Source organism: Cupressus sempervirens, chromosome 7 (genome assembly GCF_028749045.1).
Source record: "Cupressus sempervirens isolate cs-2001-9-10 chromosome 7, ASM2874904v1, whole genome shotgun sequence".
NCBI lineage: Eukaryota > Viridiplantae > Streptophyta > Pinopsida > Cupressales > Cupressaceae > Cupressus > Cupressus sempervirens.
The window spans coordinates 624,439,518-624,459,977 of NC_143124.1; the positions used below are offsets into that span (position 1 = coordinate 624,439,518).

The 20,460-nt window shown below is 37.7% G+C and overlaps 1 protein-coding gene across 2 annotated transcripts in view; it reads left to right on the forward strand.

Moving 5' to 3' along the window:
• The window catches only part of LOC149548246 (DNA (cytosine-5)-methyltransferase DRM2-like), a 105,057-nt gene that overhangs the window by 71,467 nt on the left and 13,130 nt on the right, over positions 1–20,460 (forward strand). For both annotated transcript variants that reach the window (XM_089792296.1, XM_089792297.1), the window contains one exon: positions 7,786–7,895. In XM_089792296.1, the coding sequence (XP_089648422.1) occupies positions 7,786–7,895 (110 nt within the window). The remainder of the gene's footprint in view (positions 1–7,785; positions 7,896–20,460) is intronic.

Consider the following 20,460-nt stretch of genomic DNA (forward strand, 5'->3'; position numbering starts at 1 on the left):
AACGCATTCCCAAGATTCATGATGTGTAATGACCTTGCTCAAATCTGACCTTAAAATGATGATTGAAGGCTCGAAGAATTTCGTCAAACACTTCACATACAAAGGTCATATGACTGATAAATCATTTCAGTTTTCTTTAATGACTCTTTTCTTCAATTAGCATCAATGAGAATGTTTACAAATGACTCTAAATTGACTAAACAATGACCTAAAATGAATATGCAACTTATTTTGACAATATTCAATGCATATATGTGATGGAAACTACTTGCAATATGCAGCTACAGCAACTAGTAATTATGACAAACACTTTGGATGCAACCTAAAATGACATTTATGCACTTACAGTCAAGTGTTATTTTAACAAACATTTGATATGCATAATTATAACATTATTTATGCCAAAAAAGATAACCTACAACCAATTGACATTTTGACAAACAATTGGCATGCAAACTAATAAGTTGATCATGAATGGCAATAACATATTCAATTACAATAGTAGTTGACCAACAACTTATATCTCTTTTGCAATAAAATGTCTACTACAATGATGCTATGAATTGGTCAAAACTCTTGGCCTACAATTGTTTGACAATAGTGTCGAATTTGATTTTCTGAGTATTCACTTATAGTAGCAAAATTAAAATGCCTATGATGACAATGCAAACTACTTAGTGAATGCAAGAAGAACTTGGTAATGATGACGCCCAATGTTGTTGATGAAGAAATAATAAAAATCCAATGTGATAGGCACCTTCCAAGCTCAAATTGAAATACTCAAACTGCTGCCCCTGTTCTTGCCTGGCAAAAGTTTAGATAATTAATTGCAGCACCAAACGCCTTCCAATTTGCCCCTAAGATGATTGTCTCGACGATAGGAATTGAATGCAACAATACCCAGAATGATTGGCCTCCTCAATCGAAAGGTATGAGCAAAAACATGAGACTCACATAGGCTGATCAACCTCCATGACAGAAAATTATGAAGGTCTGTAATGATCCTACTCAATAACATAATCAATCTCAGCAATACATCAATTGCTGAAGTAACTTCTCCATCAAATGCAACAATACATCAATTGTTGCAAGTAGAATAATACATCAACTATTGTACTCAAATAATCTCCACCGTGAAGCACAAGATTGGACTTCTGAAGTAAAGCCCGCAATCAACAATAATTCAGCTGGTATCTCACAGCCTCAAAATTGCGTAACCAATGAGGGTTTTCGTCCCCAAAGATTCTCCAATGACTGAAACCCTAGCTGGCTTCTCCACCAAATAATCACATCAAACAATCATCAATTCCTGGATGATGAGAATGAGGCCCATGATGTCTATTTTTACTTTTTCCTCAAGAAGTTGGCCCAAAATCTAGAAGCTTCTAGAAATTATTTTATTTTTATTAAGTGACTTTATGATATATTATTTTATTTAAGTCACTTTATTAAATTAATTAAATATAAAATTACCTTTTAATATTTATTTATTTGATAACTTAATAAATAATTAACTTAATACCACTTATTTATTTAATTAAAATAATTAATTAGTCATCCTCATAAAATATTCATTATTTTGGACAACTTAATTAATTAAATTAATTAAATCAAATTACCTCCAAAACGGGGACATTACAATCTGCCCCTCCTGAAATTGCTTGTCCCCAAGCAATCTCAGCAACAAGTACCATTATCCTCCGCCTAGATCCGAAGTAAAGACCTGTGTAATGTCCCAATCATCAACAAACAGCTCCTGTGAAGAAATCATCAGCATCAACAGTACAAAAATTAGCAACTGAGAAACTACACTCAACACCCAAACAACTGACATCACTGACGAAATCATCTAAAAAACCAACTGGAGATGCTAATAGAATGAACCACTCTGCGGAACTCAAGCCAACTGAAACATTGACTCTATTAAAACTCACACTTGTCTAACTGACACTTGCACCCAACTGCACTGTGGATATGACAACAACCATAGGTACCTGAGTCATTGCCACCAAATCCAATCTTTGATAAATTGTCTTGGGTGTGTCGATACTGCAAGTTGTGTAACTTGCAATTGCCAATTCCATCTGCAAAAAATGGTGCCAATCCATCCCATAGTGGATGGTAAGAAACTGGAGTTGATCTACACCTGCGTGAAATCAAATCTTCTATCTCTGGGTCAAAAGAAAAATGATGAGCATACCCCACCGTATAATGCCTTAGGAACCCCCAAACTCTGCTACTGGCTCACCATCACTAAACTGGGAATTAGCAGATGGCTCCAATCTCTGACTCCGAGTGGCTGTAGGCTGGATAGGACCCTGTGCAATCCGCTCAACAAACCCCACCTCAAAATCCCTGTGAGGTAGCATAGTAGAAAGGATCACTATAATCTCCCCAACCAATTTGCAAATAGCACTAGTACCTCGGATGAGAACACCTTCTAACACTTTATGCGAGTCCAAATGAACACCTACACTATCCAGCAAATACTCCATGAACGGTTCAGTGCAGTAAAAATTGTACGAGGAAGCATCAACATACTCCCCCGCACACCACAACTGATCCCTCTAAAAAGGTGGCACAACCAACTGTACCACACTGTCATCTGTGTGAGAAGAATCGATCTAGAGACTCGACTCCACTAGTATCCCAAACTCATCAGGACCACGTACTCCCAAATCCTGAACATGTGTGTCAACCCCAACAACATGTTCCTCAATAACAACTGCAAGAGCGTACTCACCACCAACCACCTCAATATACAAATGAACTAGGTCTGGGGCTGGTGTAGACCGCAAATGCTCCAACTCCACGGTCACCTCCTCTAACTGAAACTGCGACTCCTATAAATCTCGCTATGTATCCTACAAAGCCTCAATAGTCGCTATGAGCTCCTGGGTAAGCTCACTCACCTCCTCCTCATGATCCAAGAGTGCCTCATAGGCTGTACTCCCCCACTCAACCAGGTGATCATGGTTGGCTACCAACTGTAAGTAATCCTGTCTCAAAACCCTGACAGCTTCACGCAAGGCATGACCCTCTACCAAAGAAAAGTAACCACCGCTGGACTCATCTGTCATAGAAGCACCCCAACCAGTAACAGCCAACAAATAACGAGTGATATCAAAATGCTCAAGAGTAGTAGCGATATCTCTCTCGCCAACTCTCAACTGGCCGATCACATGGTGACTCTGCACTATGGGCCTCCTATAAAGTCTCAAATACGTTGTCCACACTATGAGAGAAAGCTGAATCAAACGAACTCCCCTCAAGATCACCAGTGCTTAGTGTACTTACATCTGAGTACACCTCCACACTCTGAACGCAAGCATCGAACTCATCCCCGTCTAACTCTGAAGAAGTTGCTGCTGAAACTATCTCATCATCACACTCTCCAGCTCCCTCATCCTCTGCAACTAACTGAGAGTCCAAGTCCAAACAAATATCATCAGGGGTCACTGACAAAGTAACTCCTTCAACTGACAAGGTGGCCTTGGCTGAAACAAACTCCTGCCACTCAGACTCTACCTCATCCTCAACTATGGGTTCTGACAACACTGAATCAAGGAACCCATCTCCACCAACTGTCGACGCTAAATCTATGCCCAAAGTCAGAAATAAAAATCCAAATACACTATAGCACTCATCATCCTCACTCACAGCAACAGATGAATCTGGAATGCTAGTGTATATATCCTCTAACTGCATCTCCTCTACCGACTCTGACCACGTACACAGCTCGACTTCGACCTGTGGATAAGCTATATTGTAGCCTGGAGTGTCATGAGACAAAACATCTATAACACTCCCATCCTGAGTGTCGTCACTAGAAATCTCCATGCTCACATCCTCAGCACAGGAATATAACACTGTCTCCTATACTAAACCCATACTGCGACTACTATCATAAATATCAAAACTGTCAGAGCTCAAACTCTCCTCACAGACATCACTCAATATCATATAGGGGGCATCGTCACCAATGCAACTCACAGAATCCTCGAAAGTGTCCTCAGATGTGTCCATACTAACAACTCTCACATTACCTGTAGGAATCTCAACTACAGGCACGGATCGTTGTACACATGACTCATCGTCAACCTGTGCACCAACAATGCTGGAGCCCAAACTGAAATCAAGTGTCCCCTTTGTAATACTTTGATCACCAAGTACACCACTGGGAGACTCCATAGAAGCCTCGAGCCTATCTAAGGAAGCCATTGCCTCCTGAACTGGAGCCATGCTACTAAAGTTGACATACACATCCCTAATGACAATTCCCTCCGAAGAAGAATCTGAATGATCAGAGATGATTACAACATCAACTGCCTCTGTAGAACCCACAATAACTACTCTAGGAGCCTCAACCTAGTGATGCTCGACACTACTACCCTCCAATGGCACAGAAACATCCACTGAGTCTGGTGCAACAAAACTATCATCAGCACTACGAATGGTAATAGCAGGTGCTGAACTAGATAATGGTACATCAGCATCACAATCAGCGGCCGGAGAAAACTCAAGTCTTCTCCCCTACGAACCCAATGTCGGCCTACTAAAAGCAGAAGTAAAATATCTCGCTGCCCTGTCAACTATAGCCGGATCCGACAATATCTCTGCAAGTCGTTGCTGATGCAATCTTAATTTCTCGACACTTTCCACCAAAGCCTCTAACTCTGTTCTCTTCCCTCTACTACTGTGTCGACTTCTCGAACTCAACCTCCTGTATCTATCCATGGCTGGAAAATAGAAATACTGATCACTCTAATAATAATCTCATACGAATAATGAAATCAATTCCCACAGGATGGCAAGATCAGAGCTTTGATACCACTATAATGACCCTGCTCAAATCTGACCTTAAAATGCTGATTGAAGGCTCGAATAATTTCGTCAAACACTTCACATACAAGGGTCATATGACTGATATAACATTTCAGTTTTCTTTAATGACTCTTTTCTTCAATTAGCATTAATGAGAATGTTTACAAATGACTCTAAATTGACTAAACAATGACCTAACATGAATATGCAACTTATTTTGACAATATTCAATGCAAATATGTGACTAAAACTACTTGCAATATGCAGCTACAGCAACTAGTAATTATGACAAACACTTTGGATGCAACCTAAGATGACATTTATGCACATACAGCCAATTGGTATTTTAAAAAACATTTGGTATGCATAATTATAACATTATTTATGCCAAAAAAAAAAACCTACAGCCAATTGACATTTTGACAAACAATTGGCATGCAAACTAATAAGTTGATCATGAATGGCAATAACATATTCAATTACAATAGTAGTTGACCAACAACTTATATCTCCTTCTTTGCAATAAAATGTCTACTACAATAATGCTATGAATTGGTCAAGACTCTTGGCTTACAATTGTTTGACAATAGTGCCAAATTTGATTTTTTGAGTATTCACTTATAGCAACAATTAAAATGTCTATGATGACAATGCTACTTAGTGAATGCAAGAAGAACTTGGTAATGATGACGCCCAATGTTGTTGATGAAGAAATAATAAAAATCCAATGTGATAGGCACCTTCCAAGCTCAAATTGAAATACTCAAACTACTGCCCCTGTTATTGCCTGGCAAAAGTTTAGATAATTAATTGCAGCACCAAACGCCTTCCAATTTGCCCCTAAGATGATTGTCTCGACGATAGGAATTGAATGCAACAATACCCAGAATGATTGGCCTCCTCAATCGAAAGGTATGAGCAAAAACATGAGACTCACATAGGCTGATCAACCTCCATGATAGAAAATTATGAAGGTCTGTAATGATCCTACTCAATAACATAATCAATCTCAGCAATACATCAATTGTTGAAGTAACTTCTCCATCAAATGCAACAATACATCAATTGTTGCAAGTAGAATAATACATCAACTATTGTACTCAAATAATCTCCACCGTGAAGCACAAGATTGGACTTCTGAAGTAAAGCCCACAATCAACAATAATTCAGCTAGTATCTCACAGCCTCAAAATTGCGTAACCAATGAGGGTTTTCGTCCCCAAAGATTCTCCAATGACTGAAACCCTAGCTGGCTTCTCCACCAAATAATCACATCAAACAATCATCAATTCCTGGATGATGAGAATGAGGCCCATGATGTCTATTTTTACTTTTTCCTCAAGAAGTTGGCCCAAAATCTAGAAGCTTCCAAAAATTATTTTATTTTTATTAAGTGACTTTATGATATTCAAATGTTCACGATATTCAAATGTTCAGACAATCCTTTTTCCCTAGGTTCAGATATTCAAATGTTCAGACAATCCTTTTTCCCTAGGTTCAGATACGATTGGATTCATTTCAGTAGACCATGGGCATCGTTTTATAAGCTTTTTTTGCCCAAAAATCTGATAACATCTCCGTACGAATTTCATGGCGAATTTAGACGTTTTTAAAATATTTTATATGGGTTCACCGAATTTCGAACCTGAAGCCAAAAATTCGGCGAACCCTGTGACATAGAATAATAGCATTCTACTATCAAATGCAAAATCATTAAGTTTGAATCTTTATTATTTTATTTACTATTGTGAATAGATGTTCTCTATAATTTTACGTCCTAAACATAGACATGTTTTTAGAATTGAGTAAGAAAGAATTTTGAAAGCGCCTAGACCTTTGTACAAAAGCAAGAAAAAGTTGCCCAAACAATATGATTGTAATAGACCCAAACAGACCATGAATGGCACAACCAAGAGAAAGAGGAACAACTGCAACCAAACTACAAACCAAAGACACGACTAGGATCACTAGGGTCCCACATGGATAATACCACACTTGGAACATTTTGACTTTACACCCCCAATGTGAACATGAGTTGACATAGACATGTTGACATATAATTAATTTCACATTGTTCTCATAAACAGAAAAACAATTGGTTTCAAACTTTTGAGACTGACTAACTTTGGAAAATCATTGCAATGGGTATCCCAAATGTTTAGTTTGCAATTTGGGTAGCAATGGTGGATGAGTAAGTTAGACATGCCTTCGTAATGCAGAACTGGTGAAAATATTTTCTAGGTTAATAGCAAGCGACATATGAGGTTTCTATAATACTAGTACATCCTAAATTTAGAACCATTTATCAAAGAAAATTATATTCCTTTGTTTGTGTTATTTAATGATTGATAACATTGATGCTTTGGAATATTCCAAATTTGAATGCACAAGCAAAGATGCAAGTAGATATAATTTATATGTAAAGTAGTTCTCTCTTTTTTGAGCAGAGGGGAGAAGACCAATAATTCTAAAAAAACTGTATGAGGAAAGGAAAGAAATATAGAAGAAAGAGGGATGTTAAGAATTCTACATCAAAACTTAGCAATTGTACTTGATTGGATCTGTAGCCAACACCCAGATCTATATTCTGTATGCATACTAACAAAAAAATGCATTTCATTGAAGAATGACAAGACATAAAATCCTTATACAAAGGATTTGTATTTGACTTAGATTGGTAAAAACAGTAGTGTCTCAAAAGAGATATCTAGCAAGCATTTCAAAGAATTATTTTCATTATAAACATAACTATTTAATCTCAATTTACATAATTTCCGCTAATTGATTTCCAATTGTGCATTTGAAGAACCTATGAGATGTAGATGTGTTTTCTATTGTTATTCTCATCATATCGTTCCCTCTCTATGGCTTCTCTAATTAGTAGGTTTGTTCTACAAGCCATGATTTTCAAGGTTATGAGTGGATTTTTAATCAAAGTTGTGATATGTGTTTGTGCTACAGGGGTTCATACTCCTATGCATGAGTTGGTAGATTTTATTCATGCTTATTTACGGCAGAAAGAAACTGGTAGCATCGTTGTAAATGCAGTTCTTGAAAATTACAAGGACAAGGTGTGTGTTGTTTCCACTTCTGTTAAAGTGTTACAAAATCACTAATAAATATCAGATTTCCAATGATCTATATAATGTCATGGAAGCTTATATTTGATTCATGTATTCATGTAAAACATGGTTTTGATAAGGTATATAAAGGTAGTTCTTTTATGGAATTTTCACCTTTGATATATGATTTTATGTAATATGTGTTGGGCAAGCACTAAAACCAAGCTTACGTTGATGCAGCAATGTAAACCACAAATATCAATTACATTTACAATGGAAATAGGAGATTAAAAAGGTAGTAAAGGAAAAGATATACTGTTTTCACTAATATGTAAATAATTTTAAATGATGATGTCTGTGACATCATTTGTCAGAGGCATTAATACCTCTAACATTCCAAGATATCAGCTTCATTATACTTGAGGAGAACAAGCACTCGATCTTTTGTTTACTGAAAATTTCCCATCCAAGGTAGTCTGCCCTCCTGCATCTATCTCTTTCTTGAACTTAGCAACCTTTGTGATTTTCTCCCTTGCTTCATAGGAGACTTCTGAAAAGATGTCTCAGAAGAGTTTGTGAATAATCAAAATCAAGCGATGTATGAACATCAGAATCCATGTTGGTTTCCTTTTGTGTTTCAAAATCAAATCAAGGAGTTGGATGATATTCTTTTAAAACCTCAAGAGTGTTAGACAGTTAGAAGTGACTTTCCTAAGCAAGCAGACTTTCATCTTCATCAAGTAACATTTCCTATGCTATTTCATCAAACAAATCTGAACCTGCTGAATAAAGTACTTTTTCAGCCATTTCATCCAAATTATCTGGAGTGTTCCCCTATTTAGACACTTCTATATTAGGAATTTCAGTAGAATATTTTCCATCTGTGAATAGCTGAGGCTACAATTGTTCGTGAGAAGATGATAAAATTTAACATGTTTGATCTCTGAAGCTTTAGTGATACATCAATGGGATGTTTAGACACCAATAATTGACGGACAAGAGCATCGAAATAATTGAGAGAAACAAAAGCAATAATGTTTACATTTCCAGTCTTTTATAAGAATGATGAAGCTGAAGTCCTTTCTTAACTCGAGTAAGAGCTGAATGCCTGCATGACTGATCCTCTTGAGTATATGTATTATTGATAATTGGCTTCTGGGAGAGAACATGCCCTCCCTATGAATCCATTATTACTATCTTACCCAATGGAGATTATAAATCCGTCTTTTTATTACGAGATGGATGAAACTCATGTTCAATTCCTACAACTCCCTAAGGATTTGGACAAGAAGCTTTACTATGATCCAAGTAAGAAGTTGAACGAGCATCTTTTCTATGCTCCAGGGAATGACAAAGAACACATGCATTATGTGGATTTTCTACAAAAAATAAAATCTGAATTCATTATCAAACTTAGAAAGTATTTGAATCTGACTTGGGAGTATTTTAGTAACATCTAATAAGATACATAACCTAATGGGCTTTGAAGGATCTTGAAAAAAAACATATCAAGCTTGAGAAAGATTCCTATGTGATCTGACATGATTTCTATCAACTCAAGCTCTCAATATTCAAGAACAAGAGATTTAAAGTTTGGAGTCCATGGATTCATGCATAGACCAGATCCTTCAAATACCCAGGATTTTACTTTAAAAACTGCAACACACCCATTACTTAAATGAAAAAGTATAAAGAATATGCCCTTCAAGTAGTCTAGATAGAGAACTTGAGAAACTCCTTTTCATTCCTCAAATAAAAGAGCCTTCAATACATCTATCTCTAATGAGAGACTCCAAAACTTACTAGATAATAGCCCTTTGTCGTCGATATTGGATTTGAGGAAGCAGAAGATCCTGAGAGAATGTGATGTTGACAAAACCTTGCTATCTCAATGTGGCCTTATGTGGAGAGTTGTTGAAGGGGAAGGTTTCTGTTGAGGTTGATCACATTGAATGATGTCTTTACATCTCCATTGCAATTTTAACTGATTGTAACCCTTGAAATTATTTTTGCTTGACTTTTGCTTGATGGACCTTATTTTCCCTTTTCATCGGGACACGGTTTTGAAAACTCTTGCCTGTTTATTTTGATTTCCTTTAATATCTTTTGGATTTAAGGGAACCGCTTTCTCTGATGCCTGAATTGTTCCCCACCTAAGCTCATGATCATTAGCAAGATTAGCAAGCTTCTCATTGCATTGCCTATGCATTTGATTAACATCCTTTGGATTAAAGGAAACCCATTTGTCTGGAATTTGAGGGAGAAATCCTTTTGGTGCCATTGCCGAAAAAGCCCTAGCATCTCTTTTTTGTCATCCTTATCATTGTGGTGGTTAGGATTAACAGCCAGAATATTAGTCACTCCACCATTTACCCAAATGACTAGTACCTTTTAACTAGAAGTAAGCCCCTTTATTGTGAGTCTCATTCTATGAAAGGCATCCTTTAGTTGAAGGATTGACCACTCCTAAAAAAGACCTAACATCCTCCCCATTGACATTATGAGTAGTTCAAAAATCTATAGCACTAGCTGAGTACAAGGGATCCAAAAAACGTAATTGCTTATACTACTACCAAAATTTTAAACCCTCCCCCTGTACCTCTTATCATTTTCACAAATGTCAAAAATCAGTTGCTCATGCATGACATTACCTTAACAATTTCTTCACTGATAGCTATCTTCTTCATTGATAAGAAACTGTAAATCCACAGATCCATCGTCAACCATTGACGGATAAAGTGAAAATGAATGTCAATATGCTTAGTGTGCTCATGGAAGACTAGATTTTTGGCAAGTTTGAGGACCCCTTGATTGTCGCAAAAGAGGGTTAATGGCCTCGTTGAGGCATATGGATGTCAGAAAGCATCCTACAAAGCCAAACTCCCTTACAATCCTTCTTTGATTGTTCCCCTATATTCATCTTATGTAGAGGAAAGAGATATGGCATGTTGCTTCTTACTATTTCAGGTAATAGCACATGTTCCCAAATTGAAGACATACCCAAAAGCAGACTTTTGGTTATTAACTAAGCCTCTCCAATCCAAGTCTTTGTAACCAATAAGTCGAGCATCTTTGGTTAATCCATAGAGGACACCAAAATTAGTAGTGCTCCTAACATAGCGCAAGATGTGCTTCGTTGCACCCCAATAATCTGAATTGGGAGCAATCATGAAGCAAGATATGTAACTCATTGCAAAGCTCAGATCAGATCTAGTGGTGGTGAGATATATCAAAGTGCCTACTACTTGTCTAAATATGAATTCATTCTCAACAAGATAACTAGATTTGCTAATAACTTGAGACCAAACTCCATAGGTATTGATGCAAGTTTACAATCTTGATTCTGAATTTGGCCAACAGAGCCCATGATTTCTTAGACTACGGGATGAAGAGATAAAGATGGATGTGACTACAGCCAAAACTTGACACCTAGGTAATAGTGAGGAAGTCCAAGGTCAGTCATGACAAAAGACTGATAGAGATTCTGTTTGATTCCTTGAATCAACGATTTGGAGCTGCTAGTGATAATCAAATCATCAATATATAAACTAGAATGATGATATATATGATTGCCAGTAGTCTTGAAATACAAATTTGAGTCAAAGGGACTCCTTTGGAAACCTTGATTTGAGATGTACTTATCAATTTCCATGTACCAAGCCTGAAGAGCTTTCTTAAGGCCAGGGAGTGCTTTCACAAATTTGAGTATCTAGTATTCTTTACCAACAACCTTGAATTTGAGAGGTTGCGTCATGTACACTTGTTCCTGTAAATCACCATTCAGGAACACACTCTCAATGTCCATTTGATGGACCTACCAATTCCAATGAGCTGCCATGGCAAGGACTAATTTGATGGTGCTCATCTTTATAGTGGGGGCAAAGGTCTCTTCAGAGTCATTTTTCCCATTGAGAGAAACCTTTGGCAACAAGACAAGCCTTGTACTCATCTAAAGTACCATCAACTTTGAATTTGACTTTGTAAACCCATTTGCAATCGATGGGTTTCTTTCCTAAAGGAAGATCTCATAGAACCCAAGAGTTATTTTTCAATAAGCTATGATCCTTAGTCTACACAGCTTCTTCCCACTTGGGTATTCCTTTTGTCTCTATGTATTTTTGAGGTTAATACACACTATTAATGTTTTCCGTGAGAGCAAAAATTGCCAAGCTAGAAGGCTTTGCTCTTTTCCAAGTAGTTCTACCTTCAATGAGATCATCATCATGAAGATCATAAATCATCTTAGCCCACTATTTTTGCTAAAGAGTAGAAGTGCTAATATCTAAAACAAGAGGTGCAAGGAGATCATCATCATCAAAAAAAAAGGTTGATGAATCCTAAGCAAAATCAAGTGGCATGGAAGCATAGCTAGGTGAGCCTATTGGAGAAGGAACTAGGAGAGGTTGGAACATGAATAGTTAGAGCTTTCTTAGCTGAAACCATCCCATTAGGGGAGATGAATATCCAAGTCTTGAGCTTGGAGGCACTGCTCCTTTGAATTCATAATTGGAGAGGGTTAAAAGGGCCCTCATATCTTATCAAATACCACATCACAACTGAAGATGAGATGATTAGTCTCGATGTCAACCAAGTGGTAGGCTTTTTTATTATCACTGTAGCTAGTTAGCATGAGTTTTTGAATCTTGGTATCTAACTTGGTGCGTTCAGCATCAGGGATCCAGACAAATGCAAGGAGACAAACTTTGAGATGACTAATTATGGGCTTATGGCTTGACTAGGCCTCTTCCGAAGTTTGTTTCTTAACAGCCACTAGAGGAGAGTGGTTAAGAAGATAGACACCAGTGTGAACAGCTTCAGCCCAAAATTTCTTGGGAGCATGCTTGTGTTCAACCATAGATTGGACCATTCGGTGATAGTGCAGCTCCAACACTCAACAACACAATTTTGATGAGGGCTGTAGGGCGTTGCTAATCGGCACTTTATGCCACATTGATCACAAAGTTGAGAGAAGGAAAAGGAACAAAACTCTCCTCCATTGTCACTTCTAAGAGTAATAGTGTGTTGACCAAACTCTTTCTACATATGATTTGAACTTTAGAAATACAACAAACACATGATTTTTTACGAAGAAGATACTTGCACACTTCACAACTAAAATCATCAACAAAAAGTAAAAAAATACCTAGACTCAATAATAGAGGAAGTATCCATAGGTCCACAAACATCACCTTGAACCAATCGTGATACCTTAGAAACTCTCTAAGAGTCATCATCGGAAAAAATAGTGTGATGTTGCTTATTAGTCTAACATGCTCAGCAAACTCCAAGACTCTAGGTCTGAATCTCTAACAACCTAATGACAAGATCTTCCCGAACAAATTGAGAAAGATAGTGCACAAAGTGCCCATACTATTGATGCTAGAGTGTACTAACAGAGGAGTGATGGGTTGCCATAACAAGCTCCTAAAATCTCCAAAGTCAACAAGTTTGGAAAGAACATGATCTCCAACACCAATGGCAATTGTGGACTGAATTTCTTGATCAATGGTACTGTAGTGATGTGAATTGAAGGTCACATCGTATCGAGGAGAGTGTCTCACAATTTGACTGATGGAGATAGGATTGAGTTTCATGCTTAGGAAATAGTACAAATTGAGGAAAATCAAGTTCATTACTCTAGGTTGAATCTAGATATTGCCTCTATCAGCAATGGTGTAGTCTTCTCCAAAAATTATTTAATCTAAGAATGGTTAGAAATCTATGAACCAATCCCAACAATGAGTAAAGTGGCGGGAAGCACTTGAATCAATATACCAAGCAAAGGATTTTACATGATCTACAAGTCTTTAGCCGTGAGGGTGTAAAAGGCAGATTCACCTAGCTTAGAGTGCTCTATTGCATTTGCTTAAGGTTGTGAACTAGATTGCTTGGCTTGAGAAACTAAGTGTTTCTAGCACTCCAACTTCATCTGACTAAACTTATGGTAGTAGTTGCACTAATTGAGCAAAAGAATTATAATGAGATGACTAAAAAAACTAATAGTTGCCTGTGGATTTTGCTAAGAAGGCTTGAGAGGTAGAAGACAAGTTGGTACCACTATCGGATTGTTGTTTCCAGCGATCTTGTTGTAGAAGAATTATACTAAATTAGAAAATGAAATAATAGAATGAGTACAAGCAATGTTGAGAGTTTCAACAAAGTGCTCATAGGAAGTTGGAAGACTTTTCAGGCTGATTACCACCATGTCTTCTTCCATTTTACGTCCAATGGCTTCTAACTAAACACGAATATCTTTGATATTATTGAGATGCTCCCATGGGGGTAACCATCCATCATGGTCGAGAAGAGTGTGTTCTTTAGATTTTGTCCAAGGTTTCATGCAAACCTTTCAAATAGCTCCAAATTTATGCAATTGCTTTATCGAAAAAACCTACAGTAGTTTATGATCAGTGACAAAAAGTTTGATGAGCATGACAGCTTCTCAAATCTATTCATCAAGATTTATCCTTGTCTTTGCTTACTTCCTCGAGACGTTTAGTTATGTCCAACACAATTTTGTCAAGACAGCTATAATAAAAAAATGTCATCATATGTTGCTTCCAAGTATTGTAGTTCTTGACATTAAATTTTTGACTATCTTCAAATAGAATGTTGATCAAAAGATGTCATTGGATACTTTTCAAGGTACAAAAAATGAGTATGTTTACAAAGGCAAGTATAGGCACAAATATCAATGTGAATATGCTAGCATAGAATTTGAGGCAAAGAAAGTTGGAAACCGAGACACATAGAACATTCTAAGACAACCCAGTTGAGGTCTCAAAAAACCCACCAAGAATCTATAAATGAATCAAATTTCAACCGGCAAACATTTTGAGGCATGAAAATTAGGTGCTCAGAAAAATATGAAAGCAACTTAGTTTAAGTCTCAAAAACCCCACCAAGAATCTGCAAGCAGATTAAGGATCTGGGAAAAAAAACTAAGATTTTTAAGTTAAAAACCCCAGTCATCTTGTTGAAGGTTGCAAAAATGCAATGAAGAAAACCCAACACGGTTTGAGTTGGATGAGAAATGACTTCTACAACATAAAATGTGGTGGTTGTAGAAGGTGATGACCAAAGGACTGGTTGTATTTATAAAACCGAGTCAAAAAACAGTCTAGAATGAGAAAAATCTTGTTTTTAACAAAACACAACTACTCGAATGGTCATTTTAAACAGAAACCAATCTGAAACGATGTGTGAGGGCACAAAATAATCTCATGGGAAATAGAGACGACCCAAAATGTGATTGAAAATGCCACAGATTTTTTGGAAAAAAACACCAAAAAGAAACTTTATGGATGAAAGTCTAGCCTTTGGAAACATAGAGACAACCAACAAACAAGTCATGAGTGCCAAAAATCCGCGGACGAGACATAGACAAGCCAAAGAAGTAAACTAAGGTTGCAGATTTGACCAAGAAAGAAAAACGTTGTTGGTTAACAGTTTGTCTTCCTTGGGTTTTGGTTGATACCTTGACTTCTAATATGCCCAGTATTGTGGAAAACAAAATGATTAACGACGGAATGGGTCAATGTAGTAATCTATCAAAGACCCCTAAATTGAAAGGTACAACTCCCTTGTAGTGCAAAGATTTGCAATGAATTTGTTTTTAGTAGATTAGTTGGTTTGAGGGGCATGCTCTTAACCAAAGACCAAGAGAGGTGTATCCAGACTGGCTTCACACTTCAAGAAAATCTAGGGTAGTTTTAAGTGATGATTTACCACCTCCACAAACATGAATGTGCATGAGTCATTTTTAAGCTCATATAACATCTATCATGCAATCTATTTTAGCTCTAAATGAAAAAAACTACAATACTAAACTATCTACTAATGCACACTACATAAGAAGAGAAAGTATGATCAATCTGACAATACCCAAATTGCCCAAGTGACTGAGATTTGGCAATACTTAGACTGCTTACTAATCAATCACTCTTATTAACCAAATCTTGGACTTCTCACACAACAATGAAATGCAAATAAACTAACTTGTACAGAACAGGGGAAATAAGAAATACTATAACAAAGGGAGTAAAGCTTACAACCACTGAAAAAGATTGAAGACTTAAATGAATGACAAAATTAAAATGCAGACATAGATTCTCACACCATAGTCCCAGCTACAGGGGTTTGCCCACATAATAATTTGCCGATCCAATTTATTCCTCAAAAAGTTACATTCATAGGCCCTTGTTAGAAATGGCCAGTTACATTTGATGATTACATTACAGAGAATCTCTGAATAGGCTAAAGCTAAAAACAGGATTGACTACGTCATTTTTCAGTTACAAAGTCCAAGCCTACGAGAAAAATGTCAAATATGGCTACAATATTAGCAATTGAGAAAGAGGAGAGGTGACACTTGTAAAAGAGAGTGTCAAAGCATCAGTTTTTCTTTGGGGTCACTACCTTAGCCCTATATGCCTTCATTGCACTAGTTACACTGTTGAGCTCGTCAATACCTGGGATGAGAATGTTATCAGCTCGAATCATCCAGTAATCATGCATTTCTATCAATTCTTCAACTCTGTAGATCTTTGATTGGAGCTTCTCCGATGCACGCCTCATAACAAAATCCGCTGCTAAAAGCTGCAGGATCTTTGACATCTAGAAGCTTGATGGATCAATAGCTTCTTCCACAAATGCCAGAATTTTAGTTTTCATGCACTTAATGTCTATATATTGACCAGTATTGCTGATATATGATTCTATGTGCAGCACCTTTACAGGTTCGAATATTTTATCCATGACTTTTTGCACTAAATCATGTTCATCTTTTAGCTCATTTTCAGACCTTATTGAGCTCTCAATTATGAATTCCAGTGATTATTTCCAATGAAGCAATGGTTCTTGGCCTGTTTTGAGAATCCCGTGGGTTATGGCAGCATTGGTTTTCATATCAATTACCTCCTGCAACAAGGCTAATTGCTCTGTCAGACCCACTAATGCTTTGTGCATTGAGGTTTGATGGTTGGACACTGCTTCTCTCAATTTGTCAGTATCTAGCAGCAGGTTCCCAAGGTTCTCAATGAGGGGGGGACCTTGGGCCTTCTTTTGATCAATCTAGGCACAACCAATTTGACCAAATTGCCTCTCTTGTTGTAGCTTTAGTAGCAGATCCTTATTTTCCTCTGCACTTGGGTCAAATGTTCTTGTAGAGGTGCTTCCAAGTGCAGCCTTGATGTACTCCATCAATTCCTTATTTGAGGCTTTGAGTACCTCTTTATCTGCCCTTCAGTCTTCCAGTCTATCCTCGATCTTATCATTTGCTGATTTCCAGATGTTGACTATAGAATCATGCATTGGAATGCCTATGTCAACAGTTTTGATCTAGAAATCAGTTGTAGCTAGTTAATGAAACTTTCCCTCCTTCTAAGGTTTTGCAATCTCTACTAGCATATGACCAATAGAAGAATCAGTGGCCAAAGGCATTATAGTCTTCTGCTTCTTTGCCTTCTTTGATGCTGGCTGAGATGAAGTTGCTTACATAATGAGGTCCTTGGATGGGGCAACTTCTTCACATCTTCGCTTCTTCTAATCAATAGTCTCGTCCAACCATGACTCAGTTGAAAGAACATTGATTGCTAACTATAGGGCTATAGGATTGAAGAGCTTCCTTGCCATTGGGGGTGTCTCCTTGCTCTAGATGGCAGTAGGAAAAGCAGTTACCTTGGTGATTGAGAGGGCTAGAGTGTCACCTTGCTGAGATGTTTCTTGCTCTTGACCATCTAGGGGATTATTGTCACCATCCAAGTTGGTGACTTGCACAAGGGAGGAGGGCTTAGCCACTGATTTCTCTTGAACCTACTCTATGTTTTTCTTATCATCCCCAACCTTTCCCATGTCAAGAAGAGATCCTTCTCCACAAGTTGGAGTAATTTGGATATTCTTTTCAGGAGGTTGATCTCCTCCACCGACAGACTATGTTGGACCAACTGATGTTGAAGTAGTAGCAGTTGTGGATGTAGCAGCAGTTGATTGAGCTGTTCTGGAGACTACTCCATGGGTAGAACTTGCACTTCTAGTTATTTTCTTCCTCGCTCTAGTCCATTCCACCCACTTGTCTGTCCTCTTGATGATTCGACGCATCGGGACTTCCATTGTGTCAACAAGAGGACCTTCAGTCGGAGTTGACACAATGAGTTTTCTTGACTTGCTCATAGGTTGAGGGGTGCATGTAGGAACCATCATCTGCAAGATCAGAAACATCAACAATATCATTATGCATTTTAATTTCATCTACTGTTAGCCTAGATCAATACCTCTCCCTGGTCTGGTATTCATCATAGCATCTGGCCCAATAGTCTTCAATATCCGAGACATGCCTATGAGCATATCCAAGCTTCAGATGATCTCTCACAAAGTTCATTGGGTCATATTGAGGCCTTATTACCTCATAATTAGTTAGTTTAATCTTACTCTCAAAGCTTTTGACCAGGTTCCGAGCATCAGATCTAGAAGCACAGGAATAAGGTCCTATTACTATTGGGAAGGAAATACCAACCATCTTCTTCACATTGGAACACAAGGTGTTCACATCCAGTATTTGTTTGCACAGTTCAATAAGAACAACTTTGTCCTCTAGATACCTGGGAAGTCTTTTGGGGAAACCATCAAATGCACCAATCCTCAGGTAGGAGAAAGACGGGAATTAGATGAAACATCATCCAAATTGGCCTATAGCTAAAATAGTCTCAGGTGAAAACCTGTGCTCAGGGAAACCTTGCAATTTCCGACACAACCTCATTGTAAAGGCATCATTAACCTTTACATATTCTTCAGAGCTCCTCTGCAGCTGTAGGTGTGGATAGAACTCATATACCTTCATATTTTCCTCATAGTTTTTGATACTGGGAAGACCCAGCTAGAGGTGATGTGTGGCTAAGGCATATATTAAGTATGAAGACATATAGAACTACCCAAATGCCTTAGCCGAACCTAGCCAAGAAGCAAGCTCTTCACATATGATCTTAGCCTAATCGATCTACAATCTGTCAACACATATGGCATGTACCAAGAAGCAGTGGTTCTCGATGAAATCCAAGATTTCCTCCCTTCCTTTCAATCTTAGCAATAGTGCCAAGATGTCCACAATCTCTCTTTTTAAATTGGTTCCAACAAGAGTTTTTGGAGTGAGGTGTCTAGAACCAAGTTCTCTGCATGTCTTCTCTTCTTAGGGTCTTCTTTTCATTGAACATTGATGCAACGGATGAGAAATCAATGTCGCATTATTGTTCTTTCACTGGGATGCCAAATGCCGATTGCATCAATGCTTTATTAATAGACAGCAAAATGGACTGATCAGGTAGCAATATTTGCTTTGTCTCTAGATTGTATCTTTCGATACATTCTTTTACTAATTTTGGCACTTGCACGGCCATGGGGAATCCAGCAGCTTCAACTAATACACTTTCCTTCAATTTTTGGGTTATTGGGTGAATCGGCTGAGAGTTGAGCCTTCTTTGCAGATCACCTAAATCGTAAAATTTGAATGAGGTATCTAAGAAGCTCTTCAATTCGCTTTCCAAACCAATCAAACGATCATACCCTACTACTCTAATTGCCATTAGCCTACAATTTCATAAAGGGATAAATTGCTCGATAGATAGCCATTAAAACAATGGAGAACTATGCTTGGGAAAAATCTAATCATATAGATGTGGGAATCCGAACATTGGCGCCACACAAATGAAATAAATCACAATTAACAACCATAACGGACGGATTTGTAATAAATTTGATGGTTAACGGCTATTTAAAACTTTCCATTTCCACCTATATGAAGATTCATAAATCCAACAATCATTTCATTCACTTTAAATCTCCAATAGTAGCAAGATTAGCCACTTACCGAATCAATTGAGTTTGGCCTAATGGAAAGTCCCTTCTTTACTTCAAAATCCAGAACAAAGGTTCTCATCACAACTTCCTACATGCGAGGAAGGAGATCTTAGAATTATCTTTCTACAAGCTTGCCTTTTCCTTTGATTCGGGATTTCAATGCGAGCAATACTCCTTCAACACCTTGGGCATTTCGTTTCCCTCTTTTCCACATAAGGGCTTTCTTTCTTAATTTCCCAACTTAATTTCGGGGAAGCCACGGAATGGATACTCTACCTCAATCACAAATACTTGATTTCCTTTATATCAAGGCCAGAGGCTTGCAGCTGACTTCACCAAAAGCATCTTTATGGCATCTCTGCAGAATATCCTCGTATATATTTCTTAGAATTGTTTTCTTCCCTGTCCTCTAGAAAGGAAGCCTTGAATGCTTCTATTAGACGAAAAAGCACCATTGAGACCTTCGCTTTCTGAAGAGAAGCCTTTTGACACATTTTCCTTTACCTTTGTCGTTTCTCCTTATATATCCTCGAAACGAATTGCTGACCGTGGATTCATCATTTAGTGATGCGTATCAAGGGCCAGGATTAACTTCTTTATAACACTGTGCCTGGGTCCCACTGAACACATGAAATCTTCTAAATAGAGCACGGGTCATCTTAGCTTCATAAACACATCAGAAATTTCACTTCCAGAGGATGAGCTGTTGACAACATGAAGTCTC